This window comes from Macadamia integrifolia, unplaced genomic scaffold (assembly GCF_013358625.1).
Source record: "Macadamia integrifolia cultivar HAES 741 unplaced genomic scaffold, SCU_Mint_v3 scaffold998, whole genome shotgun sequence".
Lineage (NCBI taxonomy): Eukaryota > Viridiplantae > Streptophyta > Magnoliopsida > Proteales > Proteaceae > Macadamia > Macadamia integrifolia.
In genome coordinates, this window is record NW_024870614.1 from 175,772 (window position 1) to 188,492 (window position 12,721).

At 37.3% G+C, this 12,721-nt stretch overlaps 1 protein-coding gene across 2 annotated transcripts in view; it reads left to right on the forward strand.

Moving 5' to 3' along the window:
• The first annotated feature begins 553 nt into the window (after positions 1-553).
• LOC122070764 (nuclear pore complex protein NUP98A) overlaps positions 554-12,721 on the forward strand; it is a 31,446-nt gene continuing 19,278 nt past the window's right edge. Inside the window, exons 1-3 of one of the 2 annotated variants that reach the window (XM_042634960.1) lie at positions 554-802; positions 5,766-5,830; positions 6,855-7,157. In XM_042634960.1, the coding sequence (XP_042490894.1) occupies positions 5,812-5,830; positions 6,855-7,157 (322 nt within the window). In that variant the 5' untranslated portion in view covers positions 554-802; positions 5,766-5,811. The remainder of the gene's footprint in view (positions 803-5,765; positions 5,831-6,854; positions 7,158-12,721) is intronic. The other variant, XM_042634961.1, reaches the window with a different exon arrangement.

The window sequence follows — 12,721 nt, forward strand, 5'->3', positions numbered from 1 at the left end:
GGGTAAATAAGCCATTTAAAGAAAAAATGTCTGATGACATCATCACTTGACGCCTTAAACCTAATGGAATAGGTTTTTTATATATAATTTTGAAAAGTAAGGGATCTACTAGACATTATTTTCATTTTTAGGTGTTACTCAAACTTATTTTCAAATTTAGGGGTGGTACTAGATAATTTATCATTTAATTAATATTAAATGTGAAAATTCAAAAGAATGGGAAATGATTTCAAATTCGGAAATCATATTAGATTTTAGTGTCCATAAAAGCACGATAGATTAGAATTTAGTTTCAAACAATCATCTTTAGTCCTAAATTTTTGCTCCCGAATTTTTACAGAGCAACCGTTTTAAACATCTATTAAATATGTATCGTATCATTGCCATACGTGTTTTATTGCACCGAATTTTTTGAAACGTATTATTGCCTTTACTTAGCCCGAGCAACTTAGCTTTAACTCCAATCTAAATCCAACGACCATACTTACAAAATGAAATCCAACGACCACGAAAACTCCAGCTCTAATAGATATAAAATCTGAAAAGTGAGAACCCTTGCTCGAAGGTCGACCGATCGGCTCTGAATACTCTTTCATCTTTCCCCAAAAAAAAAAAAAAAAGAAAAACTCTTAGAAGAACAGAAGAAAAGACAGCAGCGAGGTCGACTCTGAATGCCTTGTTAGTTCCAATCTAAATGTTTTCTCTGCCTACTCTATCTTTCTTGATCGTGTCATCGTGAGCCGACGGACGACGGTCGACTCTGCAACTTAAACAGCGGTGCAACAAAGAAAAGGACCAAAAGGTACATCTCTGATCCCTTCCTCTTACAAATCGCCTGTCTGAACAGTTTATTTGAAGTGTTGCTGGTGAATCTGTACAGTAACGGTTATAGCTTTCATTCTTGTGAGAGGGAGAGAGAGAGAGAGAGAGAGAGAGAGAGAGAGAGAGAGAGAGAGAGAGAGAGAGAGAGAGAGAGAGAGAGAGAGAGAGAGAGAGGGATTTAATTATGGTTTACTGGGGATCGATCCGGAGTCTGGAAGTCGGGATTCTCGTTGTGTGAGATACTATGAACTTCTAGTGGGTTCTAACTTCTAAATCTGAAGTTTTATTCATGGCGGTTTTTCATTTTCTTTATCATTTTGGATTGATTTTTCATTTGATTGTTTTGAAGGATTCTAGAGAATGATGTAGCTAAAATTTTTAATCATTTTGGATGGGTTCTAAATTATTGTTTCATTCATGGCGGTTTTTCAGTGGTTCTAAATTGTGTAGTGATTGTTGATCTATTGGTATTTCATTTTTCTATAATTTCTATAATTTATTAATATAGAGGATATGAATAGCAAAAACAGGTCAATTAATCCAACCATTACAGAAGCTAGGGTCAACCCAACCAGGCTCCACCCGACCTAATCCAACCCTACCTTGACAGGGTCAATTAGGGCCGGGTTGGGTTGATATGAACCCGACAGGTTGGGCCTAAACATGAACCCCGCATGGTTGGGTTGGGCTGGGCCTGGGTTGAATTTTGAGGACCTAAGATTGGGTTAGGGTTTTAAGAAACCCGGGCCAACACGACCTTGTTACAACCCTACTCTACCCCATGGGATATTCAACATCACTTCTTACCACAAGAGGTGGGGGACCTGAAGATTCATATGAGATCCCTTTGATTGATATGGGACAGGAAGTATGTCACTTTTTTGGATGAATAAATAATTAATAAAAGAAAAAGAACGGCCGATGATGCTCCCTCGAGGATGTCACTTATTTATCTTGATAAGGAAAACTAAATCTCATCCAATCCTGAAAAAGGTATCTAACAAAAAGAATTGCTTGAGAGATAAAAATCCAACAATATATATATATATATATATCAAGAACAAGAAACATTGTATAAAATGGCAACGATACGGACACTATGTTTATTTGAAGAAAAATGTAGAACTTCTGCATGCAAAGATGAAAAATAATGACGTTTTCAAAGCGCCTAACCCATTCATGTCCATAGTTAGCAAATTCGGATTCGGGAATTATTCGGGCGGAGAATTATTCAGAATAATTCGGTTGATTAATTTAAAGATTCGGCCAAAAAAGCGGTCAAAAAAGCTTATTGGGTTTTTTTTTTTGTTTTGGTTTTTTTTTTTAAAATACTGTTTAATTGGACCGAATAATTCGGTTTAATTTGGATTCGGTACGAATTATTCGCGTTTTATATTTACTTTTGAAAAAATTGCGAATTTTACCGAATTTTATTTTAAATTCGGATTCGGTCAGAATTTTTGATAAAATTCGAAAAAATTCGGTTCGGCCGAATAATTCGCGAATTATTCGGCCGAATTGATAACACTGTTCATGTCACATAGGAAACTGCGGGCACACTGTCGAAACCCATAAAAAATATCCCAGACCAAAAAAATGAAGTTTCTTTTAAAACATGAGAGAAATTGCTATTCCAATTGAGATTACAACTCCTAGAATCAAAAGATCCAAATCTCTTTTGATTTATTTCTTTCCCCAAGTAAAAAAGAAAAAGAAGATCCATCTTAACTTTTTCTAACTTTCTCAAAAATCAGAATTTGGAAAAAGAGAACGCGAAGACAGAACGCCTCCAGTCGTTCAAAATTAAATCACCTTCCTCATGAAAAAATTTGACATACAGTTGCAAGGTTCACACTACCAGAGTCCAACAAGTGGAATGAGGAAGAGGACAGAATCAAACATGATTATCAAAGCGAATTCAAACAGAAGCGATCGAGTTGCGATGTGATTATAACTTACATTTAGTCGAATCGAACGTTCCTTCCGAGGTTCTCCAATCCGAATCAGTAATAAAAACTATAGAACTAACATATATAGGAAGATCATGAATCAAACAGAGCATTGAATCGTACAATATTTACAAGTATGTATACCATCCTTGCTCGACCGATTAACCCATAGCTTAAAACCAACGCTAATTTAATAACATGCTCAAAATCCACAATAAAAAATCAACTAAAATTATATAATACATATTAAAACCGATCGAGAAATGAGTATACCTTTCCAGGAGAATTACACACTAGAGTATGGCAAAAATTAGTTGAGGTTTTCTCTTTACTTTACGGACAGTCAGAGACTCGGAGAGATAAAACGGGAAAACGTTTAATTTGATAAATCGTAAAGGGTTTTAGAAAATTGGTGAGAAACCTAGGGTAAAGGGGGGAAGAGATATAATAAGGAGGCGGAGGGAGGGAGAATGGTTTTTTTTTAGGGGGTTAAGAGTAGGAATGTCAAATGTGGTTGTACCACTTAAGGGAGAGAAATTGGTCTATAGCCCGTTAAGGCTTGATTAAGGACATTTGACACCCCTACTCTTGCCCCCTAAAAAAAAAAACCATTCTCCCTCCCTCTGCCACCTTATTATCTCTCTTCCCCCCTTTACCCCGAGTTTCTCACCAATTTCCTAAAACCCTTTACGATTTGTCATATTAAGCGTTTCCCCGTTTTATCTCCTCGAGTCTCCGACTACCCGTAAAGTAAAGAGAAAACCTCAGATAATTTTTTCCATACTCTAGTGTAATTCTCTAGGAAAGGTATACTCATTTCTCAATCGGTTTTAATATGTATTATATAATTTTAGTTATTTTTTATTGTGGATTTTGGATATGTTATTAAATTAGGGTTGGTTTTCAGCTATGTGTTAACCGATCGAGTAGGGATGATATAAATACCTATAAATATTGTACGATTCAATGCATATGATATTTACATCGCTCTATTTGATTCGTGTTCTTCTTATTTGTGTGTTAGTTCTGCAATTCTTATTTATGATTCGGATTGGAGAACCTTGGAAGGAATGTTCGATTTGACTAATCGGAAGTTGTAATCGCACCGTAACTCGATCGCTTCTATTTGGGTTCGCTTTGATAATCGTGCTTGATTCTATCCTCTTCCTCAGTCCACTCGTTGGATTTTGGTAGTGTGAACCTTGCAACTGTATGTCAAATTTTTTCACGAGAGAGGTGATTTTAATTTTGAACGACTAGAGGCGTTTTGTCTTCGCGTTCTTTTTTTCCAAATTCTAATTTTTGAGAAAGTTAGGAAAAGTTAAGATGGATCTTCTTTGTTCTTTCTTACTTGGGGAAAGAAAGAAAACAAAAGAGACTTTGGATCTTTTGATTCTAGGAGTTGTAATCTCAATTGGAAGAGCATTTTCTCTCATGTTTTAAAAGAAACTTCATTTTTTTGGCCTGGGTTATTTTTTATGGGCTTCGACAGTGTGCCCGCAGTTTCTTGTGTGACATGAATTGGTTAGGTGCTTTGAAAACATCGGTATTTCTCATCTCTTTGCATGCAGAAGTTATACATTTTTTTTTTCTTCAAACAAACAGTGTCTGTATCGTTGCCATTTTATACAATGTTTCTTGTTCTTGATATATTTCTGCTCTTTCCTTTTTCATGTTTCATCAGTGGTAGCTTTGTATATATATATATATATATATAGATATTAATTAATTGTTGGAGTGGTCATTTACCCAATGTTGAAGTGGCCATGATCATGTACATTGAGCGTCCGATTGTCGAGTAGAGGCAAAAGAGGCATTATAGACTTATAAAAATCCTTCTGAAAAGAGGAGTCCCAAACCCAATGGGGGAGGAAGAAAAGTGCGCATTTAGCAATATAGTGGGCCATCACATTCCCAGTTCTACTGATGTACACAAAACTACAAAAGGTAAAGGACATTTTCAAATGCAAAATATCCTAGACAATAGAAAATATACTAAAAGGAGGAGGAGACGGAGAGGGGGAGAGGCATTTAACAAGCACTTGATATGCCGAGTAAAGGACAATACTTGAAATATCAGTTTGAACTGAAGAAAGAGCCAATCGAATAGCCAACACTTTACCAACCATGGCCGGCATAAGTACATAATGATCAGAAGCAATCAATCGAACTTTTAAGGCATGAACTAGCTATGTATGGTCCCAGAATAAGAGAAATAACCTCATAAAAAACTGAATCCACCCAAGAATAGAAAGGAGGAATTGAAGCTTTAAAACACCTTGCATATAAGGTCTCATGTGGGGAGATCACCACAAGAATGTGGATCCAAACTTTATATATAAAAAAAAAAATTGTAAAAATGAAAAAACAAGAAAAAAAAAAAAAAAAAAAAAAGTTAAAGTACTAGCTGTATCAATTTAGAAATTTCTTTTACCGAAAAATAAAAAATTCTCAGAAAAAATTATAAGGAGAAATGGAAAGAAATAGGAAAGCAAAGAAGGGCTTGGGCTTCAAGCACCAATTTGGCCTTTTCACCTCTTACCCCAAAAAAGAAAGAGGGAAAAAAAGAAGAAAACCCATTCTCCCTCCCTCCGCCCCTTTATTATCTCTCTTCCCCCTTTTCCCTAGGTTTCTCACCAATTTCCTAAAACACTTACGATTTATCATATTAAGCGTTTCTCCGTTTTATCTCTCCGAGTCTCCGACTGCCCGTAAAGTAAAGAGAAAACCTCAACTAATTTTTGTCATACTCTAGTGTGTAATTCTCCTGGAAAGGTATACTCATTTATCGATTGGTTTTAATATATATTATATAATTTTAGTTGATTTTTTATTGTGGATTTTGGGCATGTTATTAAATTAGCGTTGGTTTTAAGCTATGCGTTAACCGATCGAGCAGGGATGGTATAAATACCTGTAAATATTGTACTATTCAATGCTTATGATATTTACATTGTTATGTTTAATTTCATGTTCTTCCTATTTGTGTGTTAGTTTTGCAGTTCTTATTGCTGATTCGGATTGGAGAACCTCGGAAGGAATGTTCGGTTCGACTAACCGTAAGTTATAATCGCATCGCAACTCGATCGCTTCTGTTTAGATTCGCTTTGATAATCGTGCTTGATTCTATCATTTCTCAGTCCACTCGTTGGATTCTGGTAGTGTGAACCTTGCAACCGTATGTCAAATTTTTTCGAGAGGCGAATTTAATTTTGAACGACTGGAGGTGTTCTTTGCGTTCTTTTTTTCCAAATTCTATTTTTTGAGAAAGTTAGGAAAAGTTAAGATGGGTCTTCTTTTTCTTTTTTACTTGGGGAAAAAAAGAAATTAAAAGAGACTATGGATCTTTTGATTCTAGGAGTTGTAATCTCAATTGGAATAACAGTTTCTCTCATGTTTTAAAAGAAACTTAATTTTTTTTGCCTGGGTTATTTTTTATGGGCTTTGACAGTATGCCCGCAGTTTCTAGTGTGACATGAATTGGTTAGGTGCTTTGAAAACGTCATTATTTCTCATCTTTGCATGCAGAAGTTCTACATTTTTCTTCAAATAAACATAGTGTCTGTATCGTTGCCATTTTATACAATGTTTCTTGTTCTTGATATATTTGTGCTCTTTCCTTTTCGTGTTTCATCAGTGGTAGCTTTGTATATATGTATATGGATATAGATAGATATTAATTGTTGGATTTTTATCTCTCAAGCAATTCTTTTTGTTAGATCCCTTTTTCAGGATTGGATGAGATTTAGTTTTCCTTATCGGGGTACATGTATATAAAAATATGTATATGTAAATTTATGCTCCCGTTAAGCAATTGTTGGGGAGGCTTTTCGAAGTGGATACCCTGACCATTTCATTTAATCATGGAGTTTGGAATGACCCTTAACAAACCCCAGTCATGTTTCTTTCTAATTCTCCACATTATACTGCTATTTTGTAACTTACATTTTCAGTACATTTCTCCTGCTGCATATGAGATATAATATTTTCTATAATTAGGCAGGTTTTTCAGCCCCATCTTGTTCATGAAACTTTGGTTGTGACAATTTGTGATTTTTTTTGTTGTCTTAATTTACTTGACAGCTTTTGGGCAATCATCAAGTAGCCCGTTTGGGTCTCAGTCTGTTTTTGGACAGACCAACAATGCCAGCAGCAACCCGTTCACCCCCAAACCCTTTGGTAGTACAAGCCCATTTGGTTCACAGACGGGGAGTTCCATATTCAGTGGCACATCAACTGGCGTTTTTGGGGCAACTCAGTCTTCTTCACCTTTAACCTCTGTGCCAACATTTGGTGCTGCATCATCACCGGCTTTTGGAAGTTCAATGCCTGCCTTTGGTGCTTCTTCAACACCTGCTTTTGGCAGCTCTTCATCCTCATTTGGTGGTAAACATGTTTAAACCATTTCTCCTTTTGGTTGATTCCTTGCCTTGCATTATTTCAACCGGGAGTTGTTAGAACATAGGGGTTTTATAGCTGATAGTGCACTATGCAGATGAAGACGTTTTAAAATATTTGATATTTTTTTTTTTGGGGGGGGGGAGGGGTGGGGGGGAGAGGTTCTCTTTGTTTTCTGTGAATAAATTTCATTGTTTGTAGAATTTTCTTTTGGGTGTTTTGCAACTTTTACATGCATGCATTAAATGAATCCACATGCTTGGAATTTAAATTACTGTTTCAATGGTACTGGTCATTTTGAAGGAAGAATCTTGTGGATTTCCTTCTGGAACATTCATGTGGACTCCAAGAGTTTTTTCTGGGTGAAATACTGCGTAGGTATTGTCTTACAGATACAGACAGGAGTGGATGGCTATTGTTTACCTCATGTTGTGTGCTTTACTAAGTTTATGACAACTTTGAAGCTCATATCGCTGCAATTGGTTAAAGAATGAACATTTTTTGCCTCTACTTGTTATTGACATCTGGCGAAAAAAGGTGTGAACAAAAATTATGCTTGAACCGGAAGAAGTCATTTCAATAAAGGGTGCACTTTGACTGGTTGACGTCCAAGACCAAATTATTGTATTGCTCATTAAGTACCTGTTATGAGTGAAAGGTTGAGCAGCAGGGGCAGCTTTTAGTCTCTTTCACGCAGTTGTGGTAGCATGGTTGGACTAGAACGACCTGCTTTGGAGACCTAAGCCAAGATGCGACCTGCCCAAACCAACTTTTTGGTCCAAAGGGGGCTGGTAGAGATTTATTGGGATAGTATGTACTCTTTTATTTGGATAGATTACATAGGATATTATATTGCGTTTCTAGTTTGATTTTAATTTAATTTCCTGGTAGAATAGGATTCTATTTTGGATGGCTTTCTGCTTAATATTACATATGTAATCTACGAATCTATGGCGTTGATTGGAATAAAAGCTTAGAAATTTCCTGTTGTTTACTATGCTTTTCTGTGGTGTGATTGGAGGTTGTGTGATTAAAATAGGAGGGATGAAGTGGAGAGGTGTTTCCGGGGTGTTGTGTGATTGACATATTCCTTTACAACTTAAAGGAAAATTTTATAGGACATTCATACGACCAGCTATAATGTATGGTGTAGAATGTTGTGTAGTTAAAAAACATCATGTAGATAAATTCAACGTAGTGGAGATGAGGCTGTTGAGATGGATGATTGGTAAAACTAGGAAGGATAAAGTAAGGATGTTGTGTAGTTAAGAAGCATCATGTAGATAAATTCAACGTAGTGGAGATGAGGCTGTTGAGATGGATGAGTGGTAAAACCAGGAAGGATAAAGTAAGGAGTGATCATATTAGAGTTGATTTGGGAGTTGCTCCGATACATGATAAGCTTTGAGAAAGTCGTTTGAAGTGGCATGACCATGGTCAAGCCTTTGGATGCTTCAATACATAGGAGTGATTGATTTGATTCAGATTGATGGAACTAAAAGAGCTAGGAGAAGACCTAAAATGACCTCAGGGGAAGTGGTGAGGAAAGACATGCATAGCTTAGGCCTTTTTTCAAGTATGATGTCGAATAGAGCTGATTGAATCACAGGGATCTATGTAGCCGACTCCATTTAGTTGGGATAAGGCTGTGTTATTTGTTTTTTCTCATCTTCGTCCCTAGTTCTTCTCTTTCTCTCCTCCGGTTTGTCTTACTAACTCCTCCCCTTGTTTCTCCTTCTTCCTTTCTTCTATTTTGTTTTTTTGGTTCTATATCATTACCCTATTCTAGCGTGACCTTGGGTCTAGCAAAGAGAGAGGTCAATCTCTCCCACTTCCTCATTAATCATATTCAAATCCTGGTGTGGAAATCCTGTCCTCAAGGCGGTATTGCACGGAAGTTATTCACTGGGAAGTACACACTTGAAGCAAGAGTTACACATTGAAACACCAATCGAGTTTTGAACATCTGCTTGAAATAGTTTTAGGATATATATTTTCTTAAAGAGCAATTTACATCCCCCTCCCCTACACTTTGCTCTTATTACAAATCCCCCCTGTGTTTTCAGAAGTTACATCCCCCTCCCTTGTAGTATGTAATATTTTACAAGTAGACAAATTCCGTTAAGTTTGTCCAATATTTCTATAATACCCATATTACCCTCTTATAGTGAGATTTTACATTTTACCCTTTCATTAAAATACCTTTTGAGAGTATTGTTTCCTTTCATCATTGGAAACTCATCCGGTGACCTGCGAGCAAGAAACTCTCCACTTTGGTCCATTGTCAATGTGATCTACGCCGATTAAGAGTCAGTCTTTAAGGCAATATAGCTATGGCTATAACCAAAAGTCATCATCAGCATTATCCTTCTGGTTGATTTGGTCCGAATAAGAGGGGTAATGGGTTCAATTCGAAGGGAGGAAAAAGAGGAGGAGATGGGTTGCCAAATTAGAATTTTTCGAATAGGCGTCACCAACAACAACATGGATTCAGCAATTGGAATCACAATCGCAGTGGGTTCAATTCCAATGCCAATGCTAGATTGGTGAATTTGCAGCAACAAATCCGCCATGGATTTGTTAATGTGGATCATCTAGATTTCTTGGTCCACGACCACCATTCCCACACTCTTTTCCTCATTCGATTCCAATGGTTAACCCTCCATACATCAATATTAATGTATACCATCCACCTCCTCCTCCTCCTCCTCGGGCTCTGATTCCTGGCTATATGTTCCCCTTTGCGTATTACGGCAATGCATACTATTCAAGTGAGTTTCTTCTATTTTTGTAAGGGCATGATTACTCTGATCAATCAACATTGCACCTTAGAAACCCTCATTAGTTTCTTTTCTTTTGTTCTATCCAAAGGTTGAAGATGGGGACAAAACCGTCTTATCATTTGAATTTGGGGGAAAATGGTTTTAAGAAGCAATAAGGGTGAAATAGGTAACCGTCTTGGTTGAATACTTCATAAGGCTAAAATCGACTTTTACTATTCAAAACTAACATCACACTAACATTGTCAACTGATAGGGGATGGGGATGTAATTTCTGAAAACACAGGGGGATTTGTAATAAGAGCAAAGTAAAAGGGGGATGTAAATTACTCTCTTAAATTTCTAGAGAAGACCACTACTTCTAAATTCTTCCAGTTTGCCACTTTCTTTTTTTTATTTGCATATAGTATTACATTATTTCATAAATTATGGAATTGCTACTACCGTTGTTATTTGAGTTGTTTATCATTTGAGTGGGCCCATAGCATCTTGCGAACAAGGATTGCACCAATTTGGTATCAAGGCTAAATTTCCTCCTCGCTATCTTGAAATATGGTGGCCAACAGTGAAGTTATTCAACAACTCAACTCCCTCGAGGAGGAAACCTGAGCTGACATCGCCCGTCTCACAGACTGGGTTGATAAACACACCACTTGTGTTGATGGTTTCAACTCCACAGTCACTTCCCTTAACTCTATGATGGTGTCATTGCAGGCTTCCATTGACAAATTGACAGCTTCAGATAAGGGAAAGAGTGCCACTCAATCGAGGATTCTTTTAACTCTGTCCCACAACATCCATTTCATGTTGCCCAACAACAACCGCCATTGTCACACTACACTGCTTGATCACCTCTCATTTTACACCACCTCCACCACAATATGGAGTTGGGATGACATGCTGATCATTTACGGAGTTGACAAAAGAGCGAGGTTGCACGTTCTCGACTTTTTTGGGGACAACAATCCCGAACAATATCTTGATTGGGTTTATAGTTTGGAGATATTTTTCAGATGGTACAGGTTGACTTGAGGCTAGAAAGATATTATTTGTAGAGGATAAATTGAAGCTCACGGCTCGAGTCTAGTGAGTCAAACACCATCAACAAAATCGGACTCGAGGTATTGGGTTAGTCATTACTTGGGCTGAGATGAGTAAAGCCATGAACCAAAGATTCTTACTTGCTGACTACAAGCAGTGCATGCACCTCAAGTTCGTGAAGCTGAGACATGATAGCATGACCGTTAAGGAGTATATGGCCATATTTTTTGTTCTTTATTGTTGTTCTGGCATGACCTTGGTCCAGCAAAGATAGATGACGATCTCTCTCAGTTCCTTATTAATCAGATTCGAACCCTGGGGTGTAAATCATATCCTTCAGGTGGTCGTGCACCAAAGTTACTTGCTGGAAATTACACTTGAATCAAGACTTACACATTGAACCACCAACAAAGTTCTGAACTTACGCCCAGAATGGTTTCAATATTATTATTATTATTATTATTAGGGTAATTTACAGCGCCACCCTTTAGAGAATGCCACTATCATAAGAACACCCCCTCTGTAATATCACATTAGACACAGACCCCCTGCCGTCAGTCACTTAACATTGAGGAGTTAAAATGACCGTTATACCCTATTCACTAACCAATTGAGCAACTCACAATTTTGAATTCGAAGCTCAACAACACCAACGAAAAAATTCCTCGTTTTTTCACCGTTTGGATTTTCAGAACCCCATAGCCATATTTGGGTTGTCTCCTTTCCCTCTCTCTCTATCCTTTTTCCGGTGATTGCTATGGAATTGTGTGAGAGCGTCTCCGAGGAATTCGAAGCCGCGGAGAAGCTCATCCTCAGGTGGGATTCCATTGCATCTGAGGAGGCTAGGGAACAAATGATCTTAGATGGTGGCGATCGTCAGGAAGCTGAACATTACTTGCAGGCCGTCGATGATATCCAACGCTCTATGGAGTCGGTCTCAGTTGTTGGAGACGTATCTCCCGGTGGTGGTGGTGATGTAGATAAGTCACTTGGGCTTATTTTATTGCAAATAAGTTTTGGGTTGTGTTATATATGTGTTGGGCCTTAGATCCCATGAGTTTTCTTTGAAATTGGCCACTTTAATGGGCCTAAAATATGGGTAGAAGGTAGGAAACCGGGATTTAATTCATTAATTTAATTAGTTGTTATTTAATTTAATAAAGGCTCATTAGGCCAATGGTCGGTTGTAAAGTCCTATATGGACTATTAGTTAGTTAGTCCCACTCCATGTTAGAGTCATAAAGTCAAGTCTTAGTCCTATTTTGAATTTCTAGTTGTAGTAGGAGTGTGTAGTCTTCTTTGGAAACTAGCTCCTAGTCTTAGTATGATTTTAAACTTTTCATCTATAAATAGAGAGGCATATGTACCATTATTGGACAGATTTTGGAATGAAAGAAAGTTTGCAACTAAATGCTTAGAGCAGGTGAGATAGCTGTGGGTGAGAAGCCCAAGCTGATATAACCACTTCCTTTATTCTCCTTCACCATTCTCAACCCCCATCTGTTTTATTCTTTTTTTCCTAATTTATTTGCTGTAACATTCAAGAGGTATAATTCAAATTCTGATAAAAAATCTCCAGAAATCAGAACCGATCAGCAATCCTACTGGGAATAGGAGAGAGATCGATCTCCTCTCTTTCTCTCTCTTCTATACTTTGTTCAGCCAGATCTTCAATCAGGGTATTCCAGGCCTCATAAGGGTCCCACGATCCTTATCTAGTCACTGTTGGAA